We start from the raw sequence: 13,768 nt of genomic DNA, 5'->3' as shown, positions 1-13,768 counted from the left end.
TGTACTAGTGTCCTACCCACTGCCTTCACACTACCTTTCACATGGTTAACTGAAGTGCAAAAAAAAATCAGCTTACAGGTGCTCGCACTTACTCGCAGCAGGCAGTGCTCCTGGCGGACAGTTACGATATTGTATTGTGAACAAAAAAGAAAAAAAGTATACTTCTCTTTTCCATTGACAGCCAGCGCGACGTTGACATGATAGTTCGTTCGCACTTTGTTTGCCTTTTTGGGTGAGTTGCTGCTAAGGTGAAGTTTTTCAGCTTAAGGCTCACGAGGCTGCTTTTCACCTGGTGGAGTTGACTGTGCTGCAAAAATGATTTCCAGTAAGAAATTTTTGATAACTTTTTTTGAGAACGTTTTGCAATAAATTATTAGATATCCAACTGCATAATAATAATTTCTACATAGTGTTCGCTCTGTGGTTGAAATTCAACCACTAAAATTAAGGGGAAATGAGTTGAGTTAAGGTGATCTGAATCGAAGTGAAGTGAATTTAGATACTTAATTTAAGGTGAGTTAGGGTAAGAGGTGAGATAAGGTGATTTGAGGTGAAATAACGTTAGTTGGGGTGAATTTAGTGTAGCTGAGTTGAAGTGAGGTGAGGTGAATTAAGTTGAGATGAAATGAGGTGAGTTGGGTTGCGGTGAGTTGGTTTGAGGTGAGTTGGGTTGTGATGAGTTAAGGTGAGCTGATGTGCGGTTAGTTGAGGAGAACAAGATAACGTAAGATAACATAACATAACATGACATAACATAGCATAACATAACATGACATAACATAACATGACATAACATAACATGACATAACATAACATGACATAACATAACATGCCATAACATAACATGACACAATATAACATAACATAAAATAACGCAAGACACAACATTACAGAACATAACATACTATATATTTGTCAATGTTATTGTGGCTCGAATTCGCAGGTTCGATCCCTGCTGAAGTCTAGAAAAAAGAAGTCTGATGAGGAGGTGTGGTGATCTCCGAAATAGTGCTATAACTTCTACCGCTTAGACTTTGTTGCTTTTTCAATTTTTCCTAATAAACAATCGTGGTATAAAGCTCAATAAAAATATTAAAAATAACATACTATAACCTACCATAGCATAAAATAACATAACATCAGTTTTATCTTTTTCTTTATCCCTATTACTTTCTCTATCTATATATTTGCCTCTATCGTGTACTCCATATAGTCCGACGATTATTTAGATTGCAAAAAAAAAACAAAAATCAAACAGTGTATAATTAATAAAAAGAAATATCAAAAAAAAAGGAAATTTTTTTACGAAAAATGATTTATTTAAATTTATCTCACACTCTAATGCAAAGCCGAGGGAATTACGCACATTTTGATATCTTAACGGATTTTCTCCAACAAATAAATTATTAGCTGCAAAAAATTGAAAAATGATCGATATTTGTTCGATACGATTGATATAAAGAAAATGCACGTAAATAAGTAATTTCTTTTGGTTCACAAGGACGAGTAGGTATTGAGAAAGCCTTTTTAATTATTTTAATTATTTTACGCTAATAACATGTATTTTTGTTTTTTTTTTTTAGATACATATTGAAAATTTTCAGTGAACTTTTAATAAGGTAATTTTTAATACTTTTTCGTCCTCGTGCCAAAAAAAAAAATTCATTCTTTTCAATTTTGCAGAATTTTCTCATTTATTTGATATCCATATTGTTACTATACATTGCACTACATTTTTTAAATAATTTATTGAATTAATCATATACTTGAAATTGCAATGTCCTTTAAAAAACCTGAATAGCGAAAAACTAAAAACGCAGTTATATTAACCAATATTTTTGTGTACATATTTGTATTGATGCTAAAAATTTGTCATTACATATTTTGAACAAATGCGAATGCTTACATTGGTTTATAATTTATATAACTGTAATATTATATCTTCTAACGACTGCGTCACCACTAGAAAAAATTAGCTTAATTTCGCATTGGGTATTCACTGAGTCTGATTTTTGTAACGCCAAGTCCGTTGAAATCACTTAAAAAACAACAAAGACAAAAAACTGACACACAAAACAAAGAAACCGCAATTGGTAATGAAATATTTAACGCCAGTTAAAAAGTTAAAAGTTCTCTCTTTCAAACCAAAGCTACTACATATTTGACAACGATAACAATGAAATGGAGACTGTTTTGTCAGGTTTCGTCATTGTTTCGAGTATACCGTAAAAAAAAAACAAAAATGAGTGCGGGAGAACAGAAGCGCCACTTCATTAAGCATTTAAAGCGCTTACCTGCTGTCAAATGAAGTGCCATACGGTGTCAATGACGTTGCATGCGTAACGCATAACGTCATATAGATTTTGATTTTTAAATTTTTTTTCTTTTTGAGTTTGAGCAACACTGACAGAATCGCGTGCTTGCCATTTAAGTCCACACCAATTTGTAGATTTTGGTAAAACCACAAACCCCAACCACAAAGCGACACATACATACATACGTACATGTGTACATTCATTCATCCCCACACTACCTGCTAGAATCTTGTATTGGTCCTTTGAAGGAGGAAATGACAAATTAGTCGTGTAGTTAAATAAAATAATAAAAAAGTCAACCGGCAACTACAATTATTGCTGTTGTGAAAAGTTGTTGGCAATTTGTTTGATTGTTGTTGTTGCTATTGTTTGTGTTGGCAGGCAGTTTTTTATTGCGAAAACTTCATAAATACCACATTGCCACAGTAAACCAAGTTATTTACAAGCCAAAAAAAAAACGGCAACAACACACCGATAAATGAAAGGATGGAAGCCTGAAATGGGCGGAAGTGTGTGTGTGTGTGTGTGTGTGTGTGTGTGTGTGTGTGTTGGCTGAGGTGTGAAGTGTGGTTAAGCGGGAATTGGCGACTGCACGCACATTCGCTTGCTGACATTCGTCCCTTGTCTGATTTGCTGTCTGATTGTGTGTTTGTCTGTCTCACTGGCTATATGTGTTGGGTGGTAATAAAAATCACGTATACGCTCTGGCTGCCTGGCAGTGATTACCGTACGCTTATTTTTTTCTACTTTTTCTTCATGGCAGTGATGTTGTTGGTTGTTTATTGAAATTATTAGTGGCGCTCATCGAAGTAATTCACAAACTACTTTACATACATTGCTGTGTGTATAAATTTGACATCAATGAGTGCATTGAGCCGCGCACACATAAACAAGGACGCGCACATAAACAAGGACGCGCACATAAACAAGGACGCGCAACCAACCGAATATGCATACACACACATAAAAAACAAACTAACAAATAGCATTTTAAGTTTAAGTGCAGTTTTTGAAATATTTCCGCTTTCGCATTTTCTTTCAACTCGTCCGGACTCTATCGTTCTCTTCTATTTAGTCGATTGGCAGCAGTTAGCTAGCTGCGTGTGGACAAAAACGCAATGAATGCCAACCATAAAAATTGATTTGATATATTAGTTTTACTTACGAGCCATCAGTGCAATAATAACATTGTGTATATACAACAACAATAGCAGTATTTGTAATGACATTCAAACCTTTGATACATACATATGTACATATGTACAAACGTACATGCACTTTTGCTCAGCTTTTGGTAATTCTTCTTTGCTGCGACTATTCGACGCTGCTCCCAAAAGTAGTTGCTACTAAATTACACTTGGCCGAAAGTTAGTTCCAAGATTTATCTACCTACATATATACACGTACACATACTTACACATATGTACATATTTACAAAGCTATAAAAATGATTATTAATTTTTGTTGTTTGCTATTTTTATAAACTTTGTGGTTGAAAGTTGTTGCTGCCGAGTTAAGTTCGAAAATGGAAAGTATACATGAATAGGTTGCCCTAAGTGCAAGAGGTAATTATTCATTTCGGTTTTTGTGCTGCGAAAATTGTTTATTGGAAAGAAAGCTCGTAAAATTGTTAATGATGATATTTTGAGTATAAAAATATTTTTTCTGAGCAATATATATGCAAGTAAATATATATGTTTCGCACACCTTCTATGTATGCACCAGGGTTGTTGCGAATATTTGCATTCGCAACCGCGGACTTTCGCATTAATTTTAACATTCGCAATGATCAATGCGAAGCTTTTGCGAATGCGAATGTTGTGCAAGTGGAAGTGCATCGATAAAATGAATATCTGGCAAACAAAATGACAAATTGTAGCCAATATTTTTTGTCAAGTTTGATAAAAATGTCTTTAAAGATATTATTTTTGAAGTGAAACTTCTTTTGCGGCTGTTGGTTAGATGGGAGTAAATTGGCAAATTCGACGGAAATTGCACACGTAAATAGTGCAACGGAAATGATGCAACGAAAATGGTTGGGGCTAAAATAAGTGATCCTTGTGTGTATGCATTTGGTATTAATTTAACAAAAATTTGCTAACAAAAGTTTAAAGAATAACACTTAGAAAAAGACCAATACAAGAATGAAAGTAAAAGTTAGTACGAATAAAGAAAAGGATAAAGGCGAAGGTAAAAATAAAAACAAAAACAAAGATGCGCAAAGATAAAGGCAAAAATGAAGACCAAGGTAAATTGAAACACTTTACTTATATGTATATAAGGGCAAAGGTGAAGGGGAATATCGTCGCTCCCAACGAAGAGTAGCACATCTCAAATTACCGTGGAAGACTAGCACGTTTCACTATTCGCGTCGAAGACTAGCACATTTCATTATTCGCGTCGAAAAGTAGCACATTTCAGATTCTCGCGTGGAAGACTAGCACATTTCACTAATCGCGTGGAAGACTAGCACATTTCAGATTTTTGCGTGGAAGANAGTGAAATGTGCTACTCTTCGTAGGGACCGACGATATGTAGATGAGGAAAATGATAAACATAAAAGTAAAAACAAAGATGAGGATGAGGATACCGGTAAAAACAAAGATGAAGATAGGGCAAGAGAAATTTTTATCGATATTGTTATCAATTTTGCTATCGATATTTTCGGAACTTATCGATATTTTTATCCACTTGGTTATCGATATTTTTATCGATTTTGTAATCGATATTTTTAACTATTTTTTTAGCGATATTTTTAATTGATTTTGCTATCGATATTTTTACCGATTTTGTTGACGATATTTATCGATTTTGTTATCGATATTTTTATTGATTTCGTTATCGATATTTTTACCGATGTTGTTGTCGATATTCATCGATATTGCTATTGATATTTATCGATATTGCTATTGATATTTATCGATATTGCTATTGATATTTATTATTGAAATTCTCCTACGATTTAACTGCCATCGATGATATTCATGCTGACCATGTATGTATGTATATCGTGTGTTAGAAAAATTTGTTTGAATTGTATAGTTCAAAGTAACATTAATGATGACAGCTAAGCACCAGATGGGTTAAATATCGGAAAGTAGTTTTTCCGAAAATTGCAGATAGATTGTACTGAATATAAGCCCTTGTATATTGATTATGACACAAATTAGATATGTAACCTAAGTTTCACTTCTACAGTGTGGCACAGGCGCACTTACTTTTGTTTTAAGCTATATAACCGATCTATCAATGGGCAGTCTTACAAGTTCCCACTTCTACTTGACCTTTGAAGTACGTCGAACAAAACATAGTCATTTTAGTAATGTTTTTTGTCTGGTTTCTGTGCTTTAAATACCTGCATTGGTTTCTTTCTTTAAAATGATTTTTTTGGACCAATCTTAAAAAACCTACTTGACATTAAAGAAGAAAGTGTGCCCTGTAATTTTTAACCAAGTTTTCCTTTGATGTTAAATACATATATTTATTTCAATCCTTTCAAATGAGGCTCTTTGAGGATTTTTTTTTAGCAAAAATTTTAAAAACAGTAACTTTGTTTACTTGTGTTTTGTTTGTTTATTTTTTCATAGGGATATACATTGTATCCTCGGCGAAAAACTTCTGTGGTTAAACTGTCCACCTACGTCTCCCTTCTTTGCTATTTAAAGTCAAATAGTAAGCTCCTTCAATATGGATTTCCAGCAGAAATGGTCTACGTCTGGATTTAAAGAGAATCGATGCTCAAATTATTAAAAAGCTATAGCTCTGACCTTTAATTAGATAAGAATTACGTTACCCCTGATTGAGACCCCCTTCGTCCGTGATTCCAATAATTCAACTGATTATAAAAAAACGAGGTGCTTTTTAAAAAAAATAATCCGATTCGGCTGGCAGCCACGACTTTGAAAACATAATTTTGTTCAAAATTTTCATTCCTGGAAAATAATAATTTATTTTCCATTCCACCTATTCTGCTTGCTATAAGCACAAGTTCTTCAAACCAGTCGCAGAAGAAAGTATTAAATATGGCTTACAAAAACGAAAATCTAAAAACGCTGATGACGTTACAGGTTCCCCAAATTTTGAAACAGCCAAACGAATGAGAATGAACAATTCTGTTTAAAAAGCTTTAGAAAATTCTGACACATCTGGTTTGCCTTGTAAGCGCTGTCTAAACAATGATCTCGCCATTATGCTAGATTCTTCAAGTGAAGGTGAAAGTCAGGAGGATACATCTGACGTTTTCAGCCCCGATGCATCATCATTACTTTTTGTTAAATATATTGTTCCAATTTTAAAATTCAAGTACTAAATAAAATAAACATTATTAAAAATTAACTTTTCCATTTTTTTATTTTATTTTACTTACCTAATTGTTTCTTAAAAATACTTGACATCCGTATACGCATTTGCGTCATAGATACTACTTAGTATATAATTTTAGGAGCTGAAATCACTACTGAAAAACCTTTCTGAAAGTCATTCCTTTCTCCGTCCTTTTTTGTATGGAGTGGCACAAATTGAAGGGCTTCTGCTTGCGCTACTCAAAGATGAGCTTAAGAAAAGCTTTTGTAGGACGTACTTCAGAATAGAGATTGGCACTCTCTCGAAATTCAATATTTAAGTCCCGAACCCGCCCATCCCGACGTGTTTCAGATTTGTGCGGCGGGTCCCGTGGGCCAGAAATCTATCGCTTTGAAAAATTCCCATGTGTTTAAAATTTATTTTAAATAATCTTCCGATTATTATGTTTTGCTTTGCTGTTACTTTTCGTCTCAATAAAACATAAAAAAGTGCATATTTCATACATCGTTTTTAACGAAGATTTTCTGTGTTTGCGAAAGATGCGGTTTTATCGGAGGTACCGGGAAAGGATTGTGATCCCGTTCCGCTCGAAAAATTTGTACAGGTCTTCCCGATACCGCCCATCCCTGCCAATTTGAAATCGCCATAACCCGCGCCCATCTCTACTTCAGAAGGCCTTTTGGAGAAATTCTTTTAAAGCTGCTTTTAGTTAATAAAAATTATGCTTCTTTAAGGAATTTTTTTAAGGTTCATATCAAATATATTTTATTGAGACTTAAAATGCTTATTGAATCTTATTTGTAATCTTAATAAATTTAAACATATATTTGCGTACATTCGCGTAAATTGTAAATAGGAAGCCCCATTCTTGGAAGCATGCAGGGAAGCACTTTTCCAAGTGACGTCACAGTAAAGTCAAATAGTTTATTTTATGATTTAAAAAAAAATCAGAACTTGAGCGTTTCATCATCATCAATCATTGTGCTCTACGGATTGTGCCACAAAACTACAATGCTTATAATATCAGAAATTACTTCAAAAATAATGCAACGCCAGAACCAAAGCAACTATACTTATACGGAATATATTGTCACTATATTCACTTGTATCTTTGTTTTTTTTATTTGGATGATAAGTGTCCTGGTCGATGCAAATCCTGTTATCGCTCCATACTTGCGCTTACAGTGCTTTTGAAAAATACCAAGTATTCTTACCTATAAATATTCTTGTAGTAGGTGCAGAATTTTATTATTATAGAAAAAAATCGTCTAAAGGAAGTTTTATTTTGCTATGCTGTTGTACAGATAAAGTGAATGCGTAAAATAGTTTTTATTGTTTTAATCAAATGCGTTTTTTTTTAAGCTCAGATGGACCGTATGCAAATAACTCGACTGCTATTGATTTTTGATTTTCGGCTGTTATATATAACCTCGAATCTCGTTGACTGTCGCTCTCCAATTTTGAGTTCAAAAATTTCCATGAACACATATGTAGATTCCTTAACGCTCATGCTCGGGACATATCTGAAGACCGGCAAACATCTGTTGACTACGACGGTAGCGTTCTATGTTTCACATAAGGCCAGATTGGCCAAAAGGACCTTACCACATTTGCATGTGTACCTAGACATGCGCTTCCGCATTTATTGGAATTTATATAATAGCTAACTGAATATTAAATAATCAAATTTATCAACTTAATAAATTTTTATAATTTTTATCTTCCAACTACATTTAGGGAAAAATCACCTATGGTCGGTCCTGCACAAACATATTTGTATTTAGGTCAATACATATAGTCATTTATATAAAACCTTATATGACAAATACGAAAATTTCGTCTGAAAATCGAAAAAGTGACTGTTTTTGAAATCGGCACTTGCCACAATTTTGAACTACGCGTATACTGGCACGGGAGCGCTCGGCCTTACTTACTTAGCCTGATGGGCCAGGGCTGACGCACTTTTGTGGGTGTGGAAAATTTGAACAAACTTTTGTTCATGCATGTTTTTATCAACAAATGTAATGTGCGAAGACGACGAGAAAAAATAACGGTCGATTTCGGATCATATATAAATCATCAGAAATGCATATTTAGAAATTTTATTTCCGTGTGTGAACAGCCAGAAAGACCTTTATGCCACCGTTTTTGCGCCGTTTTTTAATGTTGAATCTTACACACATACACATGCATACATTTTATATTTATTTATGTCTGTACATTCTAAATAAACTAAAATTTGACAAATGATATTAAAATGGTTCAAAGTTACATATCACATCTCGAAAGGAAAGTAATATTCGGCGCAATAAATCAAACTTAATAAACTCACGTATGCCATTGACTTATGACATATTCTCAAAGATTAGTGTCAAGTTAGTGAATGAGAGAAAAAAATTTATTTTAAATTTTATTTACCTGCTAGCTTCGTATTTATGTATCATATTTAGTTATATTACATTTGATATGTGATTTTATTTTTTTTTCCATTTATTCAAGCACTACCCTCTCTCTCCGTGACCCCGCTCCGAAAGAAAATGCTTACTCATTGTGGAAATGCAAACGATTTCCGTTCAGCTCCATTAATGTGCGCATTTTCCAAGTGAATGCTTCACGTCCAACGAAAAGTCGTTGTGTCTCTAAGTGTGCGTTAATGTAAACATTTCGTATTGAATAAATTGATTTTTTATTGCAAATTCTGATGAATTTGTTTTTTTTTTGTAGTTGTTTGCGAGTGCTTTCCTTTCCTTGTTTACTATTTGATCTCTTATTTGACTACGTTGCATTTTGTGCTCAAAAACAAAAAACCAAATGTAACTCATTCCAATTTGGTCATTTTAATTTCCCTTACAGATGGCGAACCTATCAAACTTCCAGACAATTTGGAAAGCTTGCCAAGAGCTGACAGTTTCCCGTCACAGCGACATCGGTGGAATACAAATGAGGTCAGTTTTATTTAGATTTGAATGTACTTAAATACATTTTTTTATATGCACTTACAAGAGAAACATTGAACAAGTTAAGAGTGCAGGCAGCAGTTGTTGCGATAAAATTGATAAAAAACAAATGTTTGTTGCTATTGCAATGGTAATGGTAGCAACTTAGAAGACTGTATTTAGATGTCCCAGTGAGCAAAGAGTTCCAAATTTTATTATTAGATTAAAAAAGTACTGCTACAGTAAAGTGGAATGAAAGCATGCAATTAAAAGATAAATAAAAAACAAACCAATAAAACTGAAAATTACAAAATAGGAAAAAAATTAAAATAAATTCAATAAATAATCGAATCAAAATAAAATGGAAAAATATAAAATAATGTAATTGAAATAAGGTAAAATGAATCAAATAAAAAATTAAATAGGGTGCAAAACCAAATAAAAATATGACATCTAAGAAGAAATATATAAATAGAAACCATAAAATAAAATAAAAATCAAAGAAAAATAAATAAACAAAATTAAATTAAATATAAAATAAATAGAGAAATGAGAAATAAAGAAATAAGAAGCAATATATAAAAAAAAAACATACAAAAACTAAATATCAAATAAAATTAATTGAAGAAAAAAAAAATTTATAACCCAAAAGAATAAAAATTTAAATAAAATATAACCACAACAAATAAAACAAATTAAAATAATATAAAATAAAAAACATAAAATTAATTAACAAAAGAAAATAAAAAACCTAACAAGGTAAGGAAATAAAGACAACAACAAAATAAAATAAAAAGTACACATATATGTACTATATGTTTGTATATAAAGTAGATATACAATAGAAAAAATATATATAAAATAGAAATATTTATATAGGTAAAATAGAAGAAAATCATATTAAATTAAAAAAAAAATAATAATGTTATATAAAATGAGAAAAATAAAATACTATCTAAAACAAAAAGAATAAAAAAAACATAAAATATAGTAAACTTAAGTAAAAAATTTAATTGATACATTTTAATTATCGATATTGTCATCAACATACATATTTATGGATATTTCTAGCGATATTAGTTTTTGAATCGCTTTCGGAATATGTCTTTCGTTACCATACCATGCCAGTGCTATTGATAAACTTTATCCCTCCATATTGATATCAACATATTTATCGATATTATTAGCGATATTGGGTTTTAAATAATTATCGAAGTTCATTTATCGATACCATATACAAATTTGCCCTCCGTGTATTAGCACATTTATCGGGGACTTAATCTTATAGGTAGCATTATAGATATTATTATTAACATGTTAATCGATTCCTTTTATTGCATATCGATACTGATATCAATCTTTTGGATTTACAGCAAACGTGGTAAATTTATTGGCATATTTATCGATGATTTTAAATTAGAGATTGTATCATCGATATTATTATCTGTACATTATTCGATTTCGATTACTGTTTGTCGATATAGATATCGAAGTTTATATATTAATAGTTAGTGTAGTGCATTTAGCGGCACGTTTTTAGATATTAGGTTACTGTTTGGTGGTATCACATTGATATAGGTATAGTTGATCTGGTGCATTTATTGCCACACTTGTCGATATTTTTATTTTGGGTATAGCAGTATCGAGTTTATTATCGGTATATTAATCGAATTCATTTACTGATTATCGATACCAAAATCAAATTTATTGATACGCCATTCTATTGTCTGTATCGTTGACATATTCTTAAACGTATGTGAATACACACTCGGTTTCCTGCTCTTACCAATCAGCATCATTACCACTAAAAATGCAAAATTTTCAAAAAAGTACATTAGTTTTTACTGGGTGTATTTCTGGTGTTCTACATACCTATATGCATTACTCTATGCCATAAAACGCGAAATTCGAAGCGCAAGCAAATTTAAATATTTGAATTTATCATCAATGACAAGTAGAGCGCAAGCCGAACACACACACACAAAAACATCTAACAACTTGACATCTCTTACAAAGTAGCATACATACAGGCGTACTAGCAGCTTTGTGACATTTCAGTGTGACGATGTCTTCTTTGTCAACTGTCATTCCGTGGCACTTCGTTTCTTATGAATTCACTATTTCTTTGCCTACCCTGGTTACATTCACTTTACAGCTGTTTAACATTTCAAGCTGCAACGGCAACAACAACATCAAAAAAAGATCATCAACAACTCAACAATTTATAAGTGGAGCTAGCAGAGGGACATTTAGTGCAAAACAGTGACAGTTGTAAAAGAACTTACAACAAAAATATAATAAAACAATCAAATCCATGCAAAAAGCAGCTACAATCGCTCACATTCCAGCGAAAAAGTTGAGTCGTCGCGTACATCAAATCGCACATCTACCTAAGTACGCTTGTACATACATATGTATATAGTTAAAGAAAGACATGAACAGAGCGCTGACTGACAAGTTGTCACTTTTAAATGGTGTGTTGACATTAAACAGATTTTATGGGATACTCGTAACTTTTTTGTTGTTGGCACGCGTTTGTGGCCAAGGAAGCAAGGAATGTGCCTTGCATAGCTGCCACACTCCGGCTGGCGTGCGCTCAGGTCCGCAATTGTGGTCGGAGGTGACAGAGAAAGTTTGAGGTTGAAGTTGACTTGATGAGCGCCAAAGTTGACTGAGATGAATGTTCCTTTGCTGCTGCTCTTGCTGCTGGTTTAAGTTTTTTGTTGTTTACAATGGCGAAAACTTTTTGCTTTTTGACGCAACTTGAATTTACTCTTAAATTGTTTGCTTTAGAAGGAAGTATAGTTGTTTAGTTAGAATGTTTTTTTTTCGAGCTTATTTTTTTCCAACCAATTGTGTGGTTTGATAATCCCGCTAAATTAGGTAAGCAATGGACGTTGTTGGATTGCTTTGAAGATCAACTATTAAGGAGATTCAAGAGAAAATAAGTTCGATGTTCAAAACCGCCTTTAATGCCCTTTTCTTAAGGATTCGTAAGGATTTATATAATTCGAAATTTTCCTAATTTTGAGCTAGTGCCCTTTAATTTAATTACATACTTTGTTTACAAAGCAGAAGCTTTGGGTTTGGTCTAGCGGCCGCCAAAGCCGCAGTTTTGGGGGTGCATACTGTCACTCGTTGTGACTCAAGCTCAATAAAAGGTAATTTTGCGTTGACAATGACTGAAAAATTGTGATCGCACTTTGGCGGGCAATAATGAGCTGAATGAAAAACTTCTGACAAAAACAGCGGCGTAAAGCTGACGGTTTTTCCTGTCGCAACATCGGGACACAGACCCCAAAAATCGGAGAGAAGTGTGGTCAAACACCTATAAACACTTTTATAAAAAACATATGATTTATTTCACAAAAGTTTAAAGAAATATAATGGTCTGGTGGCCAGCCCTTACTAAGGATTACTTAGCTAAAATGCTGAGCGGAATTCAAAGGTCAGCAGCCGCTGGCATAATTGGCGTAATGAGATCTTGTCCGAAGGCTGCTTTGAACGTCCTTTTTGACGTATTATCCATAGAATCTTTATCGAAAACTCAGCTGCTAACAGCGCCATCATACTGCAAGGAATGACCGTTCGGGCACGGTACCCTTTTAGATGCACTACCGTCTGAAATTAAAGCGCTGCCCATTGACTATATCGTCGCATTCAGGGCGTCGAATAACATAGGGATATAGAGGTTTGGTTCAATATGCAGAAACTTTTTATTTTTTTTTGTAAACCTGTCTTGTTAAAAATAATATTTTTTTATTAATTAAAAAAAAATCTTCCTAGTTTTTTTTTTTAAGTGGTGGTGAGGTTGGCGCGGCCATAAGTGCACTGTTTTCGTGGAATGCTCGATATGGAGGTCCTTCAACTCCATTTATTATTTTAAGGTTAGTCCAAGGCTTCAAGCCTCACTAATTAGATTTACGAAATTTCATCATAAAAATTAGACAAATACGAAAACATGTATGTACATTAGACTGCATCACACCCAAAAAAAAAATCGGTACTGTGTTTCCATTTTAATTATAAAATCTATTATATTTTAAAACTTGCATCAAAATATTTCAAGCTTAAAAAAACTGCATAAAAATATTAAAAAAACAAGTAAGAAAGTCTAAGTTCGGGCGGAGCCGAACATTAAATACCCGGCGCAAGTATTAAATACATGTTTTCCACCTGTCCGAAAGCTACCGCTACATGATAAGCCGGCGTGTA

General features: G+C 33.1%; 1 protein-coding gene across 1 annotated transcript in view; it reads left to right on the top strand.

The window, feature by feature from the left end:
* The window catches only part of Camta (Calmodulin-binding transcription activator), a 151,564-nt gene that overhangs the window by 103,420 nt on the left and 34,376 nt on the right, over positions 1-13,768 (top strand). Inside the window, 1 exon segment of the mRNA XM_017632160.1 lies at positions 9,471-9,562. Coding sequence (XP_017487649.1) covers positions 9,471-9,562 — 92 coding nt within the window.

Source organism: Rhagoletis zephyria, unplaced genomic scaffold (genome assembly GCF_001687245.7).
Source record: "Rhagoletis zephyria isolate East Lansing unplaced genomic scaffold, Rhagoletis_zephyria_1.1 Rzeph_scaffold_00096, whole genome shotgun sequence".
Lineage (NCBI taxonomy): Eukaryota > Metazoa > Arthropoda > Insecta > Diptera > Tephritidae > Rhagoletis > Rhagoletis zephyria.
Note: the sequence above shows the minus strand (reverse complement) of the source record. Positions and strands in the feature narration are given on the sequence as shown.